The following is a 22,720-nucleotide window of genomic DNA, read 5'->3' on the forward strand; positions in this document are numbered from 1 at the left end:
AATTTTCTTAGTCAGATCTATGCGTTGTGCACAAGATAAACTAGCCTAGTGTGCCATAATAATCATATTAAATTACATTTAAATTATTTACTAATTTAAATATAAAATATCAGTCTAACCTCAATGTAGACCAGGGGCCTCATGTACAAAGACTTGCGTTGAATTCATACTAAAACATTGCGTACGGACAAAGCTGTAAATGTGCGTACGCACAAAAAAACCCAGATGTATGAATCTCTGCGTACGAAGGATCCCACGCATATTCTCTTTGTACATCCCAGTTAACGTAAAATTGAGCGCACATGCACGAGCACAACGCCCCACCCAGTCTCCTCCCTTAATTAAATTTATTTAAATATGGTAATGAGTCCACTTTGGCAAAATAAAGCAGTAAGAAAATGGGGGCAAGAAACGAAACTTTACAGAGAGTGAATTGGAGGTGCTACTATCGGAGGTAGAAACGAAAAAAAAAATTTATTTGGAATTTTGTCCTCCGGAATTAATAACAAAAGGAAAAAATATGAGTGGGAGAGTTTGGCTGATGCCGTCAATGTGGTGGGATCTGAAAGTCGCACTGTAGAGTAGACTGAGTACAGTTGAGACACTTGTGTTTTGATTTTTCACACAAAAAATAGACACTGAAAAGAAGTGAATTTCCACATGACACGCCACATGACATTTCATTACCTTGTAGACTAAGATATTATCAATCAATAATACCCGCAAGTAGTTTATATTTTCCAGAATTAGCTCATAAAAATAAGGTGCTTTTTGTCTCAACTTTGTCTCAACTGTTCCCATATCATGTGGTACAGTTGAGACACCCCATTTTTAATGATGTGAAGGTAACTAACCATTCATTGTAAATAAAAAAATAAATAAAGACAAAGAAAATAACAATTGTGCAACATTTTTGTTTATTCATCCATTTATATTCATTCATTTTATTTAAATTAGCACTGGTTAAAATGTATAAAGCAGGAACAAGATATGTAACAATATTTATTAATAATACACAGTTTAAATATCACAAATATCACATTTTATTTTCATTTGCATCCTATGCTGGCTAATTACGGCGTTTAAACTGTTATCATAACACTGAACAACTAAACAATGTGTTTCCTAATAGAACTCTATCGGGGGTACAGTAGATATGTGTCTCAACTATCCCCCGCTGGCCACCTCGCACATTTCTCTAGATTTTGCAATTACCTTGCATGACACAATACCATGAAATACAGAATAACGTTTGTGGTGATACCAGTTACGTTTAACAGTCACATAAGGATAATAAGCTATATTCATTGTGGAGAGTGCATGGTGAAGTGAACGTCATATCTTAGAGAGAAAAAAAACGTTCCCCGATATCTTCGGATCGGAGATGCGTCCGTTGTTCAAATTTCCCACGATCAAAGAGGACACTAATACGCACGTGCACAGCAAAAATCACAACTTGTGCTTGCTGCGAACGCAAGTTATTTAAGGTGTCTCAACTGTACACATGTCTCAACTGTACACAGTCTACCCTAAATGACCTTAAAAAGAAATGGTCTGATATAAAGGTGGACATTACACCAAAGCTGCCATTGCCATAGACTAAGGGGGTTGTATCAATTTGCATCATGCTTTTATATGTTCTTACTTAATTGCAAAATTGATAGAATATTCCCATAAGGCTCGACAATATATGTCAATTATTTTATAAATTGGAAATTAATAGCAATGCTTCCCACAGGTGGTGGTGCGGTAGACTTGTAGAACAATTCGTTGTGTAATGTTTGCAACTTCACTTCATTGCCTGTAAGAGTCACCAACGGACAAAAACAATGAGAAATGTACGTACGCCAGTCATGAAATTGGCGTGGAGGAACGCACATTCTCGCGTTAATTTCACTGTTAGTACATACGACCGTAAGCGTGAAAGCTGGCGTACGCAACGTTTTTGTGCGTACGCAAGATTGATACATGAGGCCCCTGGTCCTTCTTCTCGTTCTCAAGAAATTTCAGGTGCTTGAATCGCTGGTCTAGTGCTGAAGAAAGGAGGTAGATGCTGCCGGGTTCCAAACTTAACAGTTGCCATCTGCTTTCGATCTCCGTGACGAGGGTCTTCTTCATTTCTCTGATGGCAGGGCTGTCATCCTCCGGTGACAGGTGGCGTTTCTTCAGGTTGAAGAGCATTGGCACTGTTGCAGACAACGATAAGTTTGCCTCCTGTGAAAGTAGTTCTGTGAGTGTGATTAGGGGCCCCAGTACTTCTGCTGTCTCCTGTGCCAGTTTCCACTGGTCTGCTGTCAAGTCAAGGGTGCGATCTCCTTTCTTCGTGATGCTGGGATCTGACAAAACAGCTGTCACTGGCCATTGTTGCTACACCAGTCGGTTAAGCATTTCACACGTAGAGTTCCAACGAGTATAGCGACATCTTGAATTAGTTTGTGCTGTACAACGTTCTGCTGCGTTTGTTTCTCTTTCAAAGCAGCTGTAGCCTTTGCACTTTTTTTGAAGTGTCCCACGAGATTCCTGGCAGCCGCAACTGTGCGACGTATTCTGTCCTGTTTTAGAGCTGTATTTAGGCACAGCTGTAGCGTGTGTCCTGAGCAGCAGACCCCTTGAACGCTGCCCCATTTCTCCGGTTCTTTCTTCAGCATTTCGGTGCACAGCTTCATATTGCTGGCATTGTCGTGAACAACGGCTACTCGCTTATAATTTGGAATGGCGGAGGCGTCCGCCGCGTCTCCAAGCTGTTGTGCAATATTGATTCCCGTATGGCTCAGCTCAAATGCTTTGGTTTCCAAAACGAAGTCAGAGAGTTCCCACTCCTGATTTATAAAGTGACAGGTGACAGCCATGTACGCCTCCATACTCACCGAGGTCCAAATGTCCATTGTGAAACTCAAGGCTATTGAGTTTGCAACGATAGCAGAAATGTGGCCTCGCAGATCGCTGTACTTTAGAGACAGGGCGTTTGAAATACTGGAGCGGTTTGGGACAGTGTAGTCGGGCTCCATCTTCTTAATTAATTTTCTGAAGCCTTCGCCTTCAACTACATTAATGGGTCTCATATCCATAGTGATGAACTCCACTATGGCATCTGTTATTTCTCTCTTTCTTTTCTCCGTTATTGGTTTTCGGAATTGTAGGAGCTGCTGTGAAGTTTTTGGTGTGGTTGAGGATGTAACGCGATACCTGGGGATGTACCTATATAGACAAATTATTATTAGGCTGGGCTACAGTAGGCTATGTTTTTACAGTACGTCATTAACTGCCATATTCGCAAGTAACGTTATTTTCCAAGAAAATTAAGTGCACGTTTTTATCACGTGTAAAATTAGGCCTACTGATGGCGGATAAAAGCAGCTCGTTATACTTACAGAACTCAGGTGATTTCTCAAGCTTGATGTGCTGTTGTGGTAGGCCAGTTTCAAACTGCATATTTGACACACTGCCTTTGTCTTGTCCTCACTTAATTTAAAGTTCTCCCACACAGATGAAGTCTTCGGCATTTTTGTCTTTTCGCTGAATCGTGACGGTTATGACGTTCAACTCATGGACGTTTTAACTGGGGCACGTGACGTGACGTCCCAGTAAAATCTCAAAGTCTCCTATATATCGCAGTAGATTCATTAAGATTGATAATAACGGGTAAAAAGGATAATAGCACATTTTGTTTCTATTATTCTATTTTTCACAATGTCAAAGCAACGCAGCTTAACCCAAAATACAAGCTCAGGCATGCACTTCTGTCCATACAAACTCCGCCTTTCTGCGCTCTAGCCAGAGAATACTCCCATTGCAGGAACACTTTAGTAGTCCAAGAAGAAGCAAATATATTTATTAAGTATAACGAGGTTGGGTTCCTTCAACTGTCCTCAAGCGCGATATTCAAGCGCGAATGAGAACCGTTTCGAGGGGGATGCCAGGTGTGCAAAATTTTTTTTTTCAATATTCGAATGTCAAATTTTCAAATCGAATACCAACCCACCGCACGAATATTCGAATACAGCCCTAGTAATGTCATCCATATACCGTATTTTCCGGACTATAAGTCTGACTTTTTTTCATACCTTGGCTGGTCCTGCGACTTATAGTCAGGTGCGACTTATATATCAACATTACCAAGATTTACTCGTCACAGGATCGCTCACTTGCCGAAATTGGGGGTGACATTACCGTCTACAGCCACGAGAGAGCGCTCTATGCGCTCTAGGCTACAGCTAGTTTTACCCCTGAAAAAAAATAAATGAAAACAACTGAAAAACTGTTGTTTGAAATATTAACTTAAAGACAACTAAGAAAGACAGAACGCAAACAAAATGCCCCCAAAAAGAAAATCCTATTCTGCAGATTACAAACTGCAGGTAGTAAAATATGCAGCCGAAAACGGCAATCGAGCAGCAGAAAGAAAGTTTGGAGTGAGTGAGAAACTTGTGAGGGACTGGCGAAAAGCAGAGGTTACTTTAACTGTAATGAAGAAAACAAAGAAAGCTAATCGCGGGCTGAAAGCAAGATGGCCAGAGCTGGAGGAACGAGTCCACAGATGGGTTCTTGAACAACGTGCTGCCGGGAGAGGCTTGTCAACGGTGCAGTTGCGTCTCCACGCCCTGGTAGTTGCCAAGGAGATGAATATAAATGACTTTGCAGGCGGACCTTCTTGGTGTTACCGCTTCATGCAACGCAACCGCCTCTCTATCAGAGCATGGACAACGTTGTGTCAGAAACTGCCAGCAGACTTCCAAGCTAAGGTCGACAGTTTCCGTCAGTTTGTTAAAAAGCAGGTAACTGAACACAACGTGTCACCGGATCATATTATCAACATGGACGAGGTCCCCCTCACATTTGACATCCCCATGGGCCGAAGTGTCGCAGAGAAAGGGCAGAAAAGTGTGAATATAGTGACAACTGGTCATGAGAAATCACATTTCACAGTGGTGCTGGCATGTTGTGGAGATGGATCGAAATTGCCACCGATGGTCATTTTCAAACGGAAAACCATGCCCAAAGACGAATCTCCCCCCACAGTTGTCGTGGCCGTGAATGAGAAAGGGTGGATGAATCAAGAAATGATGAACATTTGGCTTACAAAGTGCTACACTAAGCGTCCTGATGGCTTCTTTAAAACACGCAAAGCTCTGCTTGTGATGGACAGTATGCGAGCGCACATAACGCCACAATTCAAAGATAAAATAAAAGCTTGCAACTCCATTCCTGTCATCATCCCTGGAGGCTTAACCAAAGTACTCCAGCCACTCGACATCTCTGTGAACCGGAGCTTTAAGGCAGTCTTGCGTCGCCTGTGGGAGGAGTGGATGGTGGATGGAGAGCACAGCTTCACGGCAACCGGGAGGATGCGCCATGCAACTTTCCAGCAAGTCCTTGGATGGATCGACACAGCATGGACTTCAGTGACAACCGAAACCATCCTGTCGGGATTCAGAAAGGCAGGAATAACTGGAACTGATGCCGAGTCTGACGACAGCCCCGCAGAAGAGGAGACGGCGCTTCATCTTCCTCCGGAATTGGCGGAGTTGTTCAGAAGCGACACAGAGGATGAAGAATTCAACGGATTCAGTGACGTGGAATGAGATCGCGGGAGCTTGGTGAACTTGCTTTACCGATAACTGTTGGACTCGCTGGCTTGTTATGTTAATTTAGCCTATTCAGCCTCCCGGGTATGTTCTGCTATTGTGTAGCTAACTGTTAATGTGTTACATTAACATACACCTATTCAGCCTGTTTTTCTGTGTGCTATTGTGTACCGGTAGCTGAATAACTTAAATGTCTGTCTGTTTTAATAACTTAATGTCTGTTTAAATAACTTGTTATTGGTCTTGGATTTTGTTAAATCCATTTCTAAATAAATGCGACTTATAGTCCAGTGCGACTTATATATGTTTTTTTCCTCGTCATGACGCATTTTTGGACTGATGCGACTTATACTCCGGAGCGACTTATAGTCCGGAAAATACGGTAGGCGTGAATTGGAGGTAGCTGCTGTCCAGCCTGCTGACACTCCCCTCTGACTACCCATTTAGATGCCCTGATCACCTCCATTGCCATGGTGAAGGCTAGGGGGGATATGGTGCACGCTGCCATGATACCCATTTCCAATGATTGTCATGATGTTGAATATTCTGCGGTTGTTATGCAGAATTGTAAATGTTTGAAGTAGTTTCTGACCAGATTTGTGATGGTTTCAGGCACATAAAAGAAGTTGAAGGCTGCCCAGATAACAGAATGTGTAACAGATCCAAAAGCGTTGGCCAGGTCAAGGAATAAAACACGCAGGTCTCTTCCTTCCCTTTTTCAGATTGTATTTGATGCCAAATCATGCTTGTGTGTTCAAGGCATCCTGAGAAACCTGGTACCCTGGCTTTCTGTATCGATGTGTCAATCAAGTTATTCTGTGTAAAGTAAGTATTTATTATTTGAGCAACGATGCTAAAGAAGATCTTGCATTCAATGTTCAGGAGATTGATTTGTCGAAATTGACCGATGTTTGAGGTTTCCTTCTCCTTGGGAATTACTACTCCCTCTGCTCTATGCCATGCTTTTGAGATGTTTTGTTTCTTCCATGTCACCTTCATTAGCCTCCACAGAAGCTGCAAGACACCTGGGGTGTTCTTATACAACCGGTAAGGAACTCAATTTGGTCCTGGTGCAGAAGCTGCCCTTGCCTTCCTCACTATGTTGTTGATCTCAGTCCACTTTGGGGGGGCTGTCGTCGAACTGGTGTTCTAGTTGGGGAATGTGCTTTATGCACAGCTGCACTACTTCCTGAACTTCAGCCAGCTCTTTGTTTCCTGTCTGTCATTATTGGACAAACTGATTAATCCAGGTGTGCCTGACCTCAGTAACAATAATCAGACACACCTGGATTAATCAGTTTGTCCAATAATGGCAGACAGGAAACAAAGAGCTGGCTGAAGTTCAGGAAGTAGTGTAGCTGTGCATAAAGCCCATTGGTGGCATGTCTGATGGTAGCTCCCTTTGTTCGAGTTTTTGCACGTCTGAGTGTGTCGCCTTCAGGTGGTGCTCCAGCTCGCTCTTTGGCACCTTAAGAAATCCGCTCTTTTCCCTTGTAAAAAGCCCTTTTACAAATTTGAAGGAATCCTTGTAGAAGGACGTTCTTGTCTTCTCCTTTTTCCTGCGTTGAGTTTCAGTTTATTACTAATAACAAAATATATTTCTATTTTACTGCATAAAATAGAAAAACATTTATTACATGTTTTGTGTAAATGAATGTCTGAATATGCAAATGAGGCCTTAAATACTTTAATATATGTTCATTTACATTTCCTAAAACTAAATCTTGAAATTGGAAAGGCCCAGGTTTAAAATGATTGGTTCTGTATGTTGACATATTAGATGAAAGGGCTTTTACAGAGGGGATTCTGTATATCTTATTTTGTGCTTAAGTAAATTAGAGAATACTGACATCAATTTTTGGAGTAAAAGGACCTATAACTCAGGAATGATATATTAACAAATCCCTCAGTAAAAGCCTTAAGAATATAGTTAAGTATAAGTATAGTATATAGAATAATTGGTGCTTATAGGTGCTACTGAAGTGGAAATATCTGACTCTGAGTGTGAGAAAACTTATTTTGATAAAATGGCCTTTAAAGTTTTATATTTGTATAATTTCACACATTTCTATTGAAACCCCAATGTACAAACAAAATATATACTCAGTTAATTATTATCAGTAGTGTATAATAGGGGTGACCCTGAATAGTCGAAGATTCGATGCTTCGATAGGAGGAGCCTGATTCGACTACCGATCTCACGGTCGAATCTTCGAAGAGGTGTTATGAAACGAGGATCATGCCACTTTGGCTATATGAGGGCGCTCAATGTCTGATTTCACATAGAACTACCGGTTTTCTGTCAATATATTAATATTCAGCCTATTATGATAATGCTGTATATAAAAATGTGCAAAAAAAGAAGCTTTTAATAAATATTTTTTAACGTGCATAAATCCAAACACCCCGTGACAGATTTAAGTTTCACTTTCAATCCGTGACCGACAGAGGAGCGTCTTGGCGGCAAGGATTTAAATCTTTAACAATGTCTGGGATAAGAAAATCTAAAGTGTGAATGTACACCATCAGAAAGGATATTCTCCAAGGCTGGATTTAGCATCAGGAAAACCATGATCGCACTTCTGCCGGCCAACGTTAACAAGTTGGTTTTCCACGGGACATTCTAAAATGCTTAACGTGAAAAAAGCTTTTAAAACGCTTAAAAGGCACTTTAACGTGGCTTAATGTACACAGTACACACCATAACCATATTATTAAGAAACCATACTATGTGCAGATAAGCAGATGAACCCAGAATATGAACGCAATGCGTTCCTCCTATAGTAAAGCGTTTTCTTTACATAATTTGATATTTTAACTATTTTAGGAGATTAAGTCGTTAAACGTTTTTCACGTTAAGCATTTTAGAATGTATTTTATCCGCGCGCACAATTTGAAAAGACTCCAACGGACAGACAGAGTGAAAGACTGGATTTGTTCTCTCGATCAGGTACAAGTGATTTCAAAACTTTTCAGCCGGTTCTAATTTGATTTTTGGATGCTGTGAACATTTTTAGCTAAAAAGACTGCCTCTCCAGTTTAGCATTTATTGTTGTTTCTGCAGTTAAAAAGACAAAGTTGAAAATTCTGGCTACTATCGTTATTTTAATAATTTCTTTATTTTTATTTTATTTATTGATCTGTCAGGGTTATCTAATCTATTTGTGGCTTGTGTTTTGAATATATGTTCCCCTGCACTTTAGGCATTTTGCACACATTTGCTCCTCATTTTGTGACTTGATTCTGATTTATTTCGTTTTGTATTTTTATTTATTAGAAAGGTATATTCTGTTCTAATTTAATTTAGTAAATTAATTGTTTATTTTTTCGGTGCATCGATGTTGTGCTGTACTTAGAGCCTGCTCGCACAGGTAATTTAGCCGATTTAATTTGATTTGCATGTGAAATGTAAATCCTGTCTGCAGTGTGGCCGTTCTGGAGTTATTTATGTTATTTCTTAGTTTTATTTATCCAAAATGTTTTTATACATTTTCTTCTATATCTTTGTGTGATTTTCTTTACATCGCGGCTTTGAAATGTTAAAGCCCCGCCCCCCATACACATGATTCGACTATTAGTCGACTATAGGCGATTCTGATTCGACTATGAAAATCCACAGTGGGGGACACCCCTAGTGTATAATATTTAAAACACATGGAAATTGATAAATTAATAAATTATTAATAGCAATAGCCTTAAGCTGAAGAGAACTACCTTAACAAACACACATAACAACAGTCACAAAAACTTAAAATGAACTGTCCCTGTTTGTTATATGTCCATCTAGGCCTATAACTAATTTAATCTAATAAACAGCTCCCTGTCTGTTTACAGCCTAAATGTCCATGCCTGCACCATATGTAGGCCCCTCTTCGATCTCCTTTCAATGTCTTTTCACCTTTTTGGCTGTGCTTAAGTTTTTGCGCCTGCGTTTCACACAGGTGGACTGCAAAATGTTCACTTTTGAAAGTCTAACCATGTCAGTGTAACTGCATGTATTTACAGTGATAACTGTACACTGAAGCCACAACTTATCCATGACAGCCAGCACGGCAAATGCACCTTCATTAAAAGTGGCAATAGCCATAATGGCTGCAGCCTCAACCCTGCTTTTCCCCACAAAAGTTTTTGGACATCGGGCACATATATCAGAGCTGAGGCACTCATTTGCATTTTGAGTGCCTCCATGCTGCATGCGCTGTAGCAGACTGTCACTGGACATTCGGTGGTACACAGGGATAAGCTTCTTTCCCACATCATGTGACAACGTTTTTAGTGTGATGCTTGTGGGACTCTGGTGTTTCTCCATTCTCCTCTGCTCTCCTGTACCAACACCACAATGGACTGCACCTCATATGTAATGGATTGTCAATAGACATGTTGTGAAGGAGATTAAATTAATAATTATTTAAGATTTATTTAATAAGTTAAATAAATGAATAAAACAGGCACTGACGTGTATGGACCCCCAGGTGGTTTAGACGTGGATAATATGGTTTGCCCATTCTGCAATACAAACTAGAGGTAAGCAACAGTTTGCTAAATTGCAGCTAGTTTGATGGCGACGGAACTTAAAGAGCTCACATTTTTCATTTCTTTCTTGCTACATTAAAGACAAAATGGTTTAATTTCAGTTTCCGTGCAGTGAGGGAAAATACACTTCGTTTAGGCCAATTGGTTCGTAGCTCTGCTTCAACTGTGCGATAACCTCAAGAGGGGGCGACCAAAATGTATAAAATGTCAGAAATTCATCCGATTGCCGGTCTGGAGAAGTTTATCGCCTCTCGTTCCCACTGTACGACAAAGCTGAAATTCTGCCAAAAATAAATAAAAATAATAATAATAATTTGGCTCAAAATCAGACGAAAAAGTGTGTTTTCCATTAGCTGTTCTTTGATCTTAGTTTAAGTTTTTGTTATTTGCTATATAACGTTAAGTGCATCACGTGATCAACTGCTAAATTAAAATGTGCTTTCACGCTTTGGCTGGCGCTAAGCCAGACACGGATGAGCTCAGTGCTTGACATACATGACAACTATTCAGTGTTTTCAACGACATAAGATTTATTTTAGGGTTCAGACATTTAAATACATCTAAGTACTAGCAAAACAATACATTTAGTTTGTAAAACACACTTCATATCAGATACAGATTGTGTAAGTAACCATAAAGTTTACTCTATTCTTAACTCACTTACTTTCACATCTTTCAGGAGAAGTGGATGAATTGACGTGTTGTAAATCCGACAGATCTGATTCTCTTAACTGCGACGGCCATCACGCATTACAGATTAACTAACATGTGCTAACTAACAATAAAAGGTTTTTCAACAACAAAACACATTCACTTACATGTATTCGAGAATCAGAATATCAAGTAGTTGATGACATAGCCAACTGTGAATATTTTGTATAAAAAAGGAAAAGCGGAATAAAAGCAATACATCTGCCATACAGCGCTATTGTGGCTGTGGTGTGTCATGTGACAAGCATGATGCGTTGCCATGGAAATATTCAGGTGATCAGCAGGAAAAAAAAAACAGCCGTTCAAGTGCGTGAATAGCAGTCAGCGAAGGAGAATAATGTCAGATGTTTGGGCAAGTTTGCATGCTGACACTGTGGAAGACCTAGTCATAATCAATGTTGAGGGGCCCGGATTATGATGCCAGGCAGGAATTAAGACAATGAATCATTAACATGCAAGGTCAATATGATCAAAGTATGATCAAGGTCAACTGAGAAAGTTAGTCGCACCAGTGCGACCAGTGGGAAGAATGAGTCTAGAGCCCTGTACACTGTTCTCTCCAGTGTGAAGGCTCTCTTACGTGTGAATTCTCATGTGGTCATTAAGGATTCCTTTTCGGCTGAAACTCTTTCCACACTGTTGGCAGTTAAAAGGCTTCTCTCCAGTGTGAAATCTCATGTGCCTGTCAAGGCTTCCTTTTTGTTTGAAACTTACTCCACACTGTTGGCAGGTAAAAGGGCTCTCTCCAGTGTGAATTCGCATGTGGACTTTAAGGTTTCCTTGTAGTTCGAAACTCTTTCCACACTGTTGGCATGTGAAAGGGCTCTCTCCAGAATGAACTCTCATGTGACTGTTCAGCTGTCCTTTTTGATTGAAACTCTTTCCACACTGTTGGCAGGTGTAAGGGCTCTCTCCAGTGTGAATTCGCATGTGGACTTTAAGGTTTCCTTGTATACTGAAACTCTTTCCACACTGAGGGCATGTGAAAGGCTTCTCTCCAGTGTGAATTCTCATGTGATTGTTAAGGCTTTCTTTTTGACTGAAACTTATTCCACAACGTTGACATGTGAAAGGCTTCTCTCCAGTGTGAATTCTGAAATGCTTATTAAAGTTTGCTTTTTGACTGAAACTTATTCCACAATGTTGGCATGTAAAAGGCTTCTTTCCAGTGTGAATCCTCATGTGGACTTCAAGGCTTCCTTTTTGTCTAAAACTTATTCCACACTGTTGGCAGGTGAAAGGGCTCTCGCCAGTGTGAATTCTCATGTGGACTTGAAAGTTTCCTTGTACACTGAAACTCTTTCCACACTGTTCGCAGGTGTAAGGCTTCTCTCCTGTGTGAATTCTCATATGGACTCTAAGGTTTCCTTGTTGACTAAAAGTCATTCCACATTGTCGGCAGGTGAGATAACTTTCAGTCCTTGTCTTTAGAGCCCTTTTTTGTGAGGACGTTTTTTCAGTCTGTGAGCAACTAAAAGGTTTTTCTTCCGTTATGACATCATGATGTGTCTCATACTGATCTTTCTCTTCCATTTCATTCAGATCTTGACTCTCCTCTTTCAATGCCATCAGGTCTAAGGTGAAAAAAGACACACACACACACACACACACACACACACACACACACACACACACACACACAAATCCAGTTTAGTGCCACAAAGCAACAGACATTTTACTAATTGGACTTTTCATAACTGTATTGCCAAACTGTGAAATTGAGTGAAACATGTTGAAATATGATATATATATATATATAGGGTTGGGTATCATTTGAATTTTATCGATTCCGATTCTTATCGATTCCTAATTTTGATTCCAATAAGGTAAAAAACTAAAACAAAATAGATATCATTCACAATTATTCTAAGCCTTATTGCTAAACATTTAATTGTAGCTGAATATACATTAAATCACCATAGATTTAATTCAGTAACACTAACTGTAACTATGGTATTGTGGCAGAAATAGTTGAATGTTTTTACATGATTCATTTCAAGGTTTTTACAATCTTTTGAGAGGGAAATTCAAGCACATTTCAAGGACTTTCAAGTGCTTCACATTTTTTCCAGCACTTCAAAGCTCTAAATATTATCGTTTAAATGTTATTTTTATTATGATGACCAAAAACATTTATCTTTCAAATATTGACCCATTTGTAAAAGTAAAAGTTTCAAGCTGTAGGAAAACGAACACGTGGTAAACAAACGCTTTTATTTAGAAACAAAAAACCTATATAAATGTACCACTATAACCAGTAGATGGCGGCAGAGAAGCACTAATTGGTTTATTAACCTTTTTTTTTTTTTTTCACAGTTTGCTTTTAAATTTATATTAAGATATTATGAAATTCCTATTATAAAATATTAAAATGTCAAGAAATCTATTTTGTTTGACACCTTTTGCACTGAAGTATGCATTAGGAAAAGTTAAATAAAAATGTCTTGTGAAAAACAAAAACTTCAAATTGCAAAGAGTGACACAGAAAGCAAGTAAAGAGTCCTCCTTTTATAATCTCTGAAGCTGTCGGTCAATTCAGTATGTCAGATACTGTAGAAGAATAATGGTACATTTAATAAGAATAAAATATTTGTAAAAAACAGTCCCTATAAAAATTAGGTTGTTGTTAAAGGTTCATTTTATCTGACTCAACTCAAGCTCAGTGCTTTACTGTCAAATGTGCATTTCCAATAAATAAACAGTAGTATAGCTAATAGTAATTTCATGAGTAAATAAAAAAGGACATATGAAAGTACCGGGAGTTTTTGAGAGCTGCTGGTTCGCAATGATAACTCCCGAATTGAATTTGAATTTCAAATGCCTGAAAATGGCTCTGTTATTGTTTCTGTCTTCATCAAATTCAAATGAATTGCATGAATCAGAATCATGCGAATTATATACAGTGGGGAGAACAAGTATTTGATACACTGCCGATTTTGCAGGTTTTCCTACTTACAAAGCATGTAGAGGTCTGTAATTTTTATCATAGGTACTCTTCAAATGTGAGAGACGGAATCAAAATAAATCCAGAAAATCACATTGTATAATTTTTAAATAATTAATTTGCATTTTATTGCATGACATAAGTATTTGATCACCTACCAACCAGTAAGAATTCCGGCTCTCACAGACCTGTTAGTTTTTCTTTAAGAAGCCCTCCTGTTCTCCACTCATTACCTGTATTAACTGCACCTGTTTGAACTCGTTACCTGTATTAAAGACACCTGTCCACACACTCAATCAAACAGACTCCAACTTCTCCACAATGGCAAAGACCAGAGAGCTGTGTAATGACATCAGGGATAAAATTGTAGACCTGCACAAGGCTGGGATGGGCTACAGGACAATAGGCAAGCAGCTTGGTGAGAAGGCAACAACTGTTGGCGCAATTATTCGAAAATGGAAGAAGTTCAAGATGACGTTCAATCTCCCTCGGTCTGGGGCACCATGCAAGACCTAACCTCGTGGGGCATCAATGATCATGAGGAAGGTGAGGGATCAGCCCAGAACTACACGGCAGGACCTGGTCAATGACCTGAAGAGAGCTGGGACCACAGTCTCAAAGAAAACCATTAGTAACACACTACTTGTTCTCCCCACTGTATAAGCCTATTCATTTCAAAATCAAAATGGCAAAATTTGACACAAAAGTTGATTAGATCACTAGATGTTGTCGGTCGTTTAACATTTCTATTGTAAAACAGTTGACATTAGGGCTGTCACTTTTCGTTAGAAAATCGATTGCACAATCGATCAGACCAACCAACAAACGGTTCGAAAACGAAAATAGGGAATCGATTTTAACCAAATATGTACACTATTAATTTTAAACGAATTAAACAATTAAAAAAATATAGATGTAACAAAACTCACAAACAAGCAGAAAAAGAAAAAAGAATTCCGAAAGTGCAGTAGGAGTTGCGAAAGCTAGAAAGAAAATTCCCAGCAATTTTACACGCCTATAGTTTCAATCGCTGCTGCTAGCGTTTTGCAAAGAAAATGGAGGACAACGGCAATCAACCTGTGCAACATGAGAGACGAGTGATAACCCCTAATAACTTGAGGAGTTCGATATGGAAGCACTTCGGGTTTTGGACTGAAAATCAAACTATGAAGGACAAAGTGGTATGCAAACTGTGCGATCGTGAGTTCCCGTATCACAGCAACACTACAACTGAGGAGGCATATGCAGCTTCATCATCCAGATGAATACAAAGACCTAGACTGGGAAGAGCCACCTGCTAAACAGCCAAGACTGACAAACTTTTCCCCCGTCTGCACCTCTAACTGCTGCACGTAAAGAGGCTATAAACTCGAAGCTCGCAAAGTTCATTTGTAGAGACATGAGGCCAAATAGCATAGTGGAGGGTGAAGGTTTCATTGATTTTGTTCATGAACTTGAGCCGAGATACATTATACCTAGCCGAACCACAGTAACTAAGAACATTGCGAAAATCTATGACACTAGTCGTGAAAACATGCATCAGATTTTGAGTGTCAAAAACGTTGCTCTGACTACCGACGGATGGAGTTCCCTCGCTACAGAGGCATATAATCACAGTGACAGCACACGTCATTTCAGAAACTTGGGAACTCCACGATTTTGTACTGCAAACAAAGTAGCTGAGAGGTAGCCATACAGCAGAGAATGTTGCAGAGTGCATCGCAGGCATATTGAGGGATTTCGCAATACAGCCTGATTCAGTTGTTGCATTCACTACCGATAATGCACTTAATTATGATAATGCACTTAATTATGTTAATACATTTTTGACAAAAAAAATGTCTAATCTAGAATTGACCACAACTGAGTGGCACCTGGTTGAACAGGTGCAAGAGACACCAAGTCGCCACCCAAGCGTTGTCCACATGCAAATTCCCCATATCTGAGTCAGACGAGAGGTCTTGCTTGAGGGAAATGGCCACTAAAATCAAGGCAGATTTGAGCAAACGCTATGACCCTAAAAAGGAAGCGACATTTATGCTTTTGAATAAAGCTGCTTACCTGGATCCTCGGTTTCATCGTTTAATTCATATAACGGAGGAACAGAAGCAACAGGTGCACGCAAACATTAGGAATTGGCACTGCAGTCCGGCAACAATGCCGAACCCGTGGAGGCGGAGCCATGCAGCTCAAGCAGGGGAAAGACGGCCTTAACAGCAATGGGGGATCTGTTTGGAGACATCTACACAAGGGGCTACGAAAGACCTAATTATGTCGAAAGCGACCTCTTAAGCCCCGTTCACACTACAAGCGACAAAGCCACACAATACCATTCATTTCAATGGGGAGCGGGCGATTTCCAGCGACCGGATGGGGTGTGTCTGGCGACGCAACAAAGTTGAGATCTGTTCAACTTTATGCAAATGAAGAGCAACTTTCGGGAGCAACAACCAATAGGAGTGAAGTCAGTGGAGCGCACGTGATCCGTCACTCTTCAGTGCCGAGTCCGACCGAGGCAAGTTAAATGAGAAACTCATTTTAGCAGTCAGAAACGGTCCTATAATTTATGATACTGAATGACTGAATGGTTTCGTGAACCCAGATATACCGGCATTTGCCCGTTTACTGCAGTTAAATAGCCGCGATGGCAAAGAGCACTCGCTGTTTCTCGTTCATCTTTAATATTATGCATTTTATGTACTAATTTAATTTATATTTAGACTTTTCCTTACAAAACGTTTGTTTGTAGAAGCAAAAAAACGGATTTGTTGTCTACAACATGGAGTAACTTCCGTGAATGTCACTCACAAACATTACTAGGCAACCAGTAATGGGAACGCCCACTAGCAACCTCATCGCAAGCCACTGGCGACATGCAACAACAAAGTCGCTTGTAGTGTGAACGCAGCTTTACAGGAGATGATGACTTATGAAAAGGAGCCACCATTGCCAGCGACCTGCTTTTGTGGTGGAAGATTGGAAGTACGAAATACCCCCACCTTGCGCAGCTGGCAATGAAGTACCTGAGTGTCCCTGGGACATCAGTGCGGTCGGAGTGCGTCTTCTCAACAGCTGGACATATAGTGAATAAAAAACACTCTGGTCTGACTGGACCCCGAAAATGTTGATCGACTTGTTTTCCTGTCCAATAATTTGTAATGGGCCTAGCCTTTTTGCACATTTCATTATATAGTGCCGCCTAGCCTATGTGTCAGTTACGTTCAATAAAACACACATGGCCTGTTCTCAACTTCAAGTAAAATTAAAATTTCATGTAAAAGTCCATTTAAAGTTTCATTTTCGAACAGTTGTCTGAAATGGATTGAATCATTATGTAAAATAATTTAGGAGATTTTTTAATTGCCTAAATCATAAATGCAGCCGGGTTGAAGCCTGCAGTAATGTTTTTCATTTATGTTTTTCATCTATGTTATGGCAGTCCACTCTGCATATTGTTTTCCGAGAATATTGCACTCCTGTTGCTGTTTGTAATTCTGCACGAAACTTCATGCCAATAAATCAGAAATATTGCTGACTTGTGCGTTTCAAGCGCCCTCTTTACGTTCGTCCTAATGCATGTTATTTGTCCGTGGATTGGCCTTTATTTGGCGTTGAAAATGGAAACGTCTTTTTTTAGACATGAAAAATCGATTTTACAATCGATTCAATGAACACTTATGTCTTAAAAATTTTGCATGATTTTTTCACAAAAGTGACAGCCCTAGTTGACATACATTATGTTTAGCTAGCCTATAGGCCTACCGTCCCTTGAACTCTTGCGTTTATTGTTTAAAAATGTAACATTTACTTTTTTTGGGGTCATCCTAACAACATGCAGAATGGCACAGTGGAACAGAGAAGCATCAAGAATATAAAAAAATTGGTCACGTGTGTCAATGTCAATTGATATTGCATTAATGCAAACAGCATAGCGTCACACAACGATATAATTTAAAAACATTCAAGAGTAAAATCTCCCTCCATTACAAAAATTCTAAACTTAAAAACTATTATCCTTCCTATTTTTACATAAGAAATTACATTCCAGAATTCTCAAAAGCGGCTGAACACCAACAAGCCTCTATAACAGAATAACTTTATCACTGCAGAGCTGCAATTTTACCAGTCTTTATAGACACTCTCCAGACAAACCTCCCTCTTTACATAGCCAAAAAAAGAAAAAAAACTGAGGCCATCTCCATCACTACTCTTTCCCTGTCTGTTACAGGAATAATCACCCATATTTTATTAATTCTATTTGTTAAATACCCAACGTACTTTTTCACCTCTGCATTACTACAGTCTTACATTTTCACTCACCCAACTAGCCTCTTTCCATCCATGTTCTTCTTTGTGTAGTTAATGTCATGCCTGGCACTGCGTATAGCATGAGTTCATGCTTTTATTTGGTGTGATCTTAGTACGCGCATCTGGTACGCAACATTTACCCGTTGGGTAGAATTAGTTGGGTGTGTCTATTTCGTATCATATGGATGCAAAAACTGCATATTATATACATGCTAAAAAAAGTGTGAATCAGATGCACATAAAATGTCATTAAAAGAGATATAAATACGCAGTGCGAGTTAACTTTGTATATGTTATACACAGTGGTTAAAGTGGGATTTGGCAGGTGGGGGACATTCAAATTTTGTGTTGGTGCAATAGGGAAAAATGACTCGCCGTGGGACAACATATTGAGTATCGTGGTATAACAATACTTTTTGGGACAAGATTGTCACTGTGGCACCAAGTATCACAATACTTATTTAATACTTATTTTAATGTTTTTATTTTGGTCCATCTACACTGATATGATGACGATACTATGTAAAAATTGCTGAACACCACGATATGGAACACAACCTTGTTTTTCACAATGTAAATTTAAACATAAAAATGTGAAGTCCAAAACTGACAGAAATGTGCGGTAGTTAGGGGGGTTCGGGGGCAAGCTCCCCCGAGAAAATTTGGATTTCTCTGACCAACATGTGCGCAATATAGGGCTTTTGAAGGCCAAAACAAAATTTGATAAGAAATAGCTTTAAAACTTTGTCATTAGATTATTTGTCAATACCTGCTCTCTCCTCATCTTCATCTTTCTTTTTCTCTCAGTCTCCTTCTTCCCTAATTCTTCCCCTCCTAAAGCTGAACTTTGACTGATAGTCTTTTCATTTTCGTCTGTGTCAGTGAAGAAAGTAAACAGGCTCAACTGATGTTTATATGTTTTATGAATCATTTTCTGAGACAAGTTAATTTACTCAAGGCTACCAGGAAAGCTGTAGCCTAAGTCAGTATTGCCAATAGGAATCTTCTACAAGCTTTGGAATTTGAAAACGTCTGTTTTTAAATGTTAAAAGTAATTTTAAATAATACAAATTATAGTCTACGTTTAACGCAGTTGGTGGAATTGGCAGACGTTCCCTTAAGTATCATGCGCTGTGGAAACGCGTCAAAGCATTCTCAGGTATAAATATAATATATAATATAATAATAAATAATAAAATATATTACAAGGGAAAACAAATGTCCGGCAAATATCGAACCCAAAACTTTACCGCGCTCAACCCCCGTGAGTGCAATCACGCATTAGTAGTCGCTGGCGTTCAGCGAGGAGGGGAGGCGTGAACCGGTGCAGATGCACTCAAATCAGACAGGAGAACCGTGACTGAGAACGTAACGTCGGGAAGCGTGTTTGTGAAGGCGTGGCCAGGCGGTGATATTCAGTTTTGATTTGATGAATGATGAGAATCATTGAATTCGATGAGAATGATTTGATTAGAATCTATTTATTTGTTAATTTATCTGAGGTGCCGGAACGCAGTTCCGGACCGTTCCAGCCCACTTTAACCCCTGGTTATACAACATGTTGCGACGGCCCTGACTCCCGGCTTTGAACAGAAGTTCTGCTTGAGCAAACACCGGGACGTGTGCTGTTTTTTAGACTGGTGATAGTCAGGTAAACAACACATAGCAGAGTTACATCAGCGCTTTTTGCAAGTCTGAGGAAACGCGACCGGTTCGTGACTGGCTCCAGTTCGCCTGGCCAAGAACAGGATCTGGCTCCAGAATGCAAACCATTCTGGTGGAAAAGGGAGACCATGGGCTATGGGGTTAGAAGAATTGTTGCATTATTCCAAATACATTTATTGAGATTCACAAATAAATGTAAAGAGATTCTCAAAACTTAATTAAATTGACAAATAAATAGATTAAATGTGTGTGTTCACTACTCGCTGGGCCTGTCTAATAACCACGCATTACACATTCTCTTCCACAATGGAGGAAGACGCTGAAGTAGCAGTAGCGGGTTCTACAAATCCCTGTTATGGAGAGAGGGAAAAATGTGCGTTGTCTGTGGTGTGGAATTGGTTCGGATATAGAAAAAAAACGTTTTTTTAGCGCAAAAATAACTATATACTTATTTAAATAAATCCCAGTCTGTTGTGGTTTGTTAAGGGCACAAAGCCATATTGTGCATTACATTTTAGTTCACTTGATGAATGGGGCAAAACAATGTTAAAGAACTTTTATGTTATTATAATAAGACTTAAAATATTTTTTGGTTCATTATGAAAATGGCGGCACAGACCTGTTTATATGTTAATATAGCACTTTTAAGGATGTTTGTCCACGAGGCGACCCACTCCATGTCAAATAAAACCGCTTTAATTAGGACACTCTTCAAAGATATAATTCATTTCTGTAGAGCTGGACATTTTAATAAGGATCAAATGACTGAGTTCAGCTTTGAGAATGACACTGACCTGTTTGTTCCTCAGTTTCTTCTTGTTTCACACTGAATGTTTCTTCAATCTTGAAGTCTTCACTCTCCTCTTTAATAAACGGCATCTTTATAATAGTGTCACGTGGATCTCAGTCGTTTCACCAGGAGTTTTTCTGTGCGCTTGTCCTGTTTAAGATGAGAATAATTAACAGAAAAAAAAAGAAAAAAAATCCAAACTAAATCTCTGAACTCGTGTCTCAATCAGATCTAGTTCAGTTCACTAGAGTCAGTCAGAGAGAGAGTTAATGGACTTAAATCACCTGATTAGACTAACAACACTCAAAACTAGCACTACAAACTAATGAAAAAACACAAATTATACAGACACTATATATTTAGGGCAGATAATGTATTTATTGATTGTAGAAATCGAGATAGAAATAACCTTAGATGTAGATCGCTTTGAATCAGCTAATCATTTTCCGAAGCATTTGATTCAACTGACTCTGAGTTTCCAAAAGCTCTTTTTCTCCATCACTACTTGCCAGTGACTGAATTCGTGTTTATGATGAACTGATTCACAATACAGAGAGCGGAATGAGACGCACCTTTAATATTACTCATGCTTTCATTATGTTACTTTGCTCACAGAGCGTTAATGATGTTAGATAATGCAATGCAATGTTACATTTAATAATACATAATTCAATCTGCATCGCTTTGGAGCTGATTTAATGGTTTCTATAAGTTTAAAAACCTTAAATACTAACCTTTCTTCAGTCGAATCACAACAAATGCATGAGCGTGGTGCAGCCTTATGACATCACACCACCAGACCAAAATAAAAGTCCTGTTCACACACTGCTGTCCACAATCAAAACGCATAGAATAGGAAATATACAAATAAAAGAGATGACAGAAATTCAGAGTTGAATTGGTTTGAATTTAAATTCACGTTGTTCAATTATGTGCTAAAAAAAAATAAAAAATAGGAAACTAAAGATTGTGAGGTAAAACTGTTTAGGGGAGGAAATACATTTTACCTCACAGTCTTTAGTAGTTTCCTAATATTTTATAACACATAATATTTATATACTACTAAAGACTGTGAGGAACTACTAAAGACATGGAAGACTGTTTGTGTGTGTGAGTGTGTGTGCGCGCACGATGATAATTCAGTGTTTATTATTTAATATATATATTTATTGAGGAAATAAATCTACTACTCTACATTTAAAAATCATCAACTTTATATGTACACATTTTTAATATCAGGAAAAAAACTGACTTTTTTATTTCAGTACTGACACACACACATGTTTGGAGTAGAAGATGTATTTTCTTAATAATAAATACATATAATATAAAATAATACATAAACATATATCATATATAATCTTCATAATTTTTTCAACAGTTGTTGACATCATTTGGTTCACTTTTCCTCTTTTGAACCCATAAACGGATAAATGATGATAAACTTGAAGCCATAAGATAAAAGCTAATGTTTGAGGGTTGAAGCTAAACTCTGCTAGGTCTCTCTACACTCTTGTGGTGTATTTTAGGGCTGCACGATTATTCGCACTTGACTTGGTCGATCTGCTTTGAGCACCACTTGGGGAATTGCAAATATAGGTCTCTGCAGGACAGTAATAGGAGTTACCAGATCGGTGGGCGAGGCCATAAACAGAGGGGCGTTTTCAACCACCTAACCTGATTTGCCTACGTCACAGTGAGGGAAGGGTTTAGGGGTGGGGTCAGGTGAAAGGCATCATTTTCATTGCATGATTTATAAACACCCACCAGTATGAAAATACCCACAAATGTAGAAATGCCTACTTTTGTTTCGCAGAGACCCCATACTCTGGAATTGTGCCACTGAGGACATTCATAAGATTTTTTTCTCTTTTTTTTTAAATACCATTCGTTTCTGTAGATCTGGACATTTAAAGGGCACATATTATGCAAAATTAAATTTTACATGGTGTTTGAACATAACTGTGTGTTGGCAGTGTGTGTACACAACCACCCTATGATGATAAAAGTCCACCCAGTGCTTTTTTTAAAATCCCCATAAATCATAAGCACTGCCTCAGAACGAGCTGTTCTCAGATTTGGGGCAATACATACAGTCGGCATCTAGTCATAGTTGGGGGCGTGGTCTGGCGTGGCGAGGGTGGAGTCCGCGTGGGGGAAAACACCGCGAACATCGTGTGTATT

General features: G+C 39.2%; 2 protein-coding genes across 3 annotated transcripts in view; both read right to left on the minus strand.

Moving 5' to 3' along the window:
* The window catches only part of LOC309496044 (protein NLRC3-like), a 302,889-nt gene that overhangs the window by 197,932 nt on the left and 82,237 nt on the right, over window positions 1-22,720 (minus strand). The window lies entirely within an intron of this gene.
* On the minus strand, window positions 10,624-21,419 carry LOC309496077 (uncharacterized protein). Its single transcript, XM_082166034.1, has 3 exons — window positions 21,271-21,419; window positions 20,541-20,686; window positions 10,624-12,403 (listed from the first exon to the last, which is right to left on the minus strand). The coding sequence occupies exons 2-3, from the start codon at window positions 20,623-20,625 to the stop codon at window positions 11,406-11,408; spliced, it is 1,083 nt and encodes a 360-aa protein (XP_082022160.1). The 5' UTR covers window positions 20,626-20,686; window positions 21,271-21,419; the 3' UTR covers window positions 10,624-11,405.

The sequence above is a fragment of the Leuciscus leuciscus genome (genome assembly GCF_965113295.1).
Source record: "Leuciscus leuciscus genome assembly, chromosome: 4".
Lineage (NCBI taxonomy): Eukaryota > Metazoa > Chordata > Actinopteri > Cypriniformes > Leuciscidae > Leuciscus > Leuciscus leuciscus.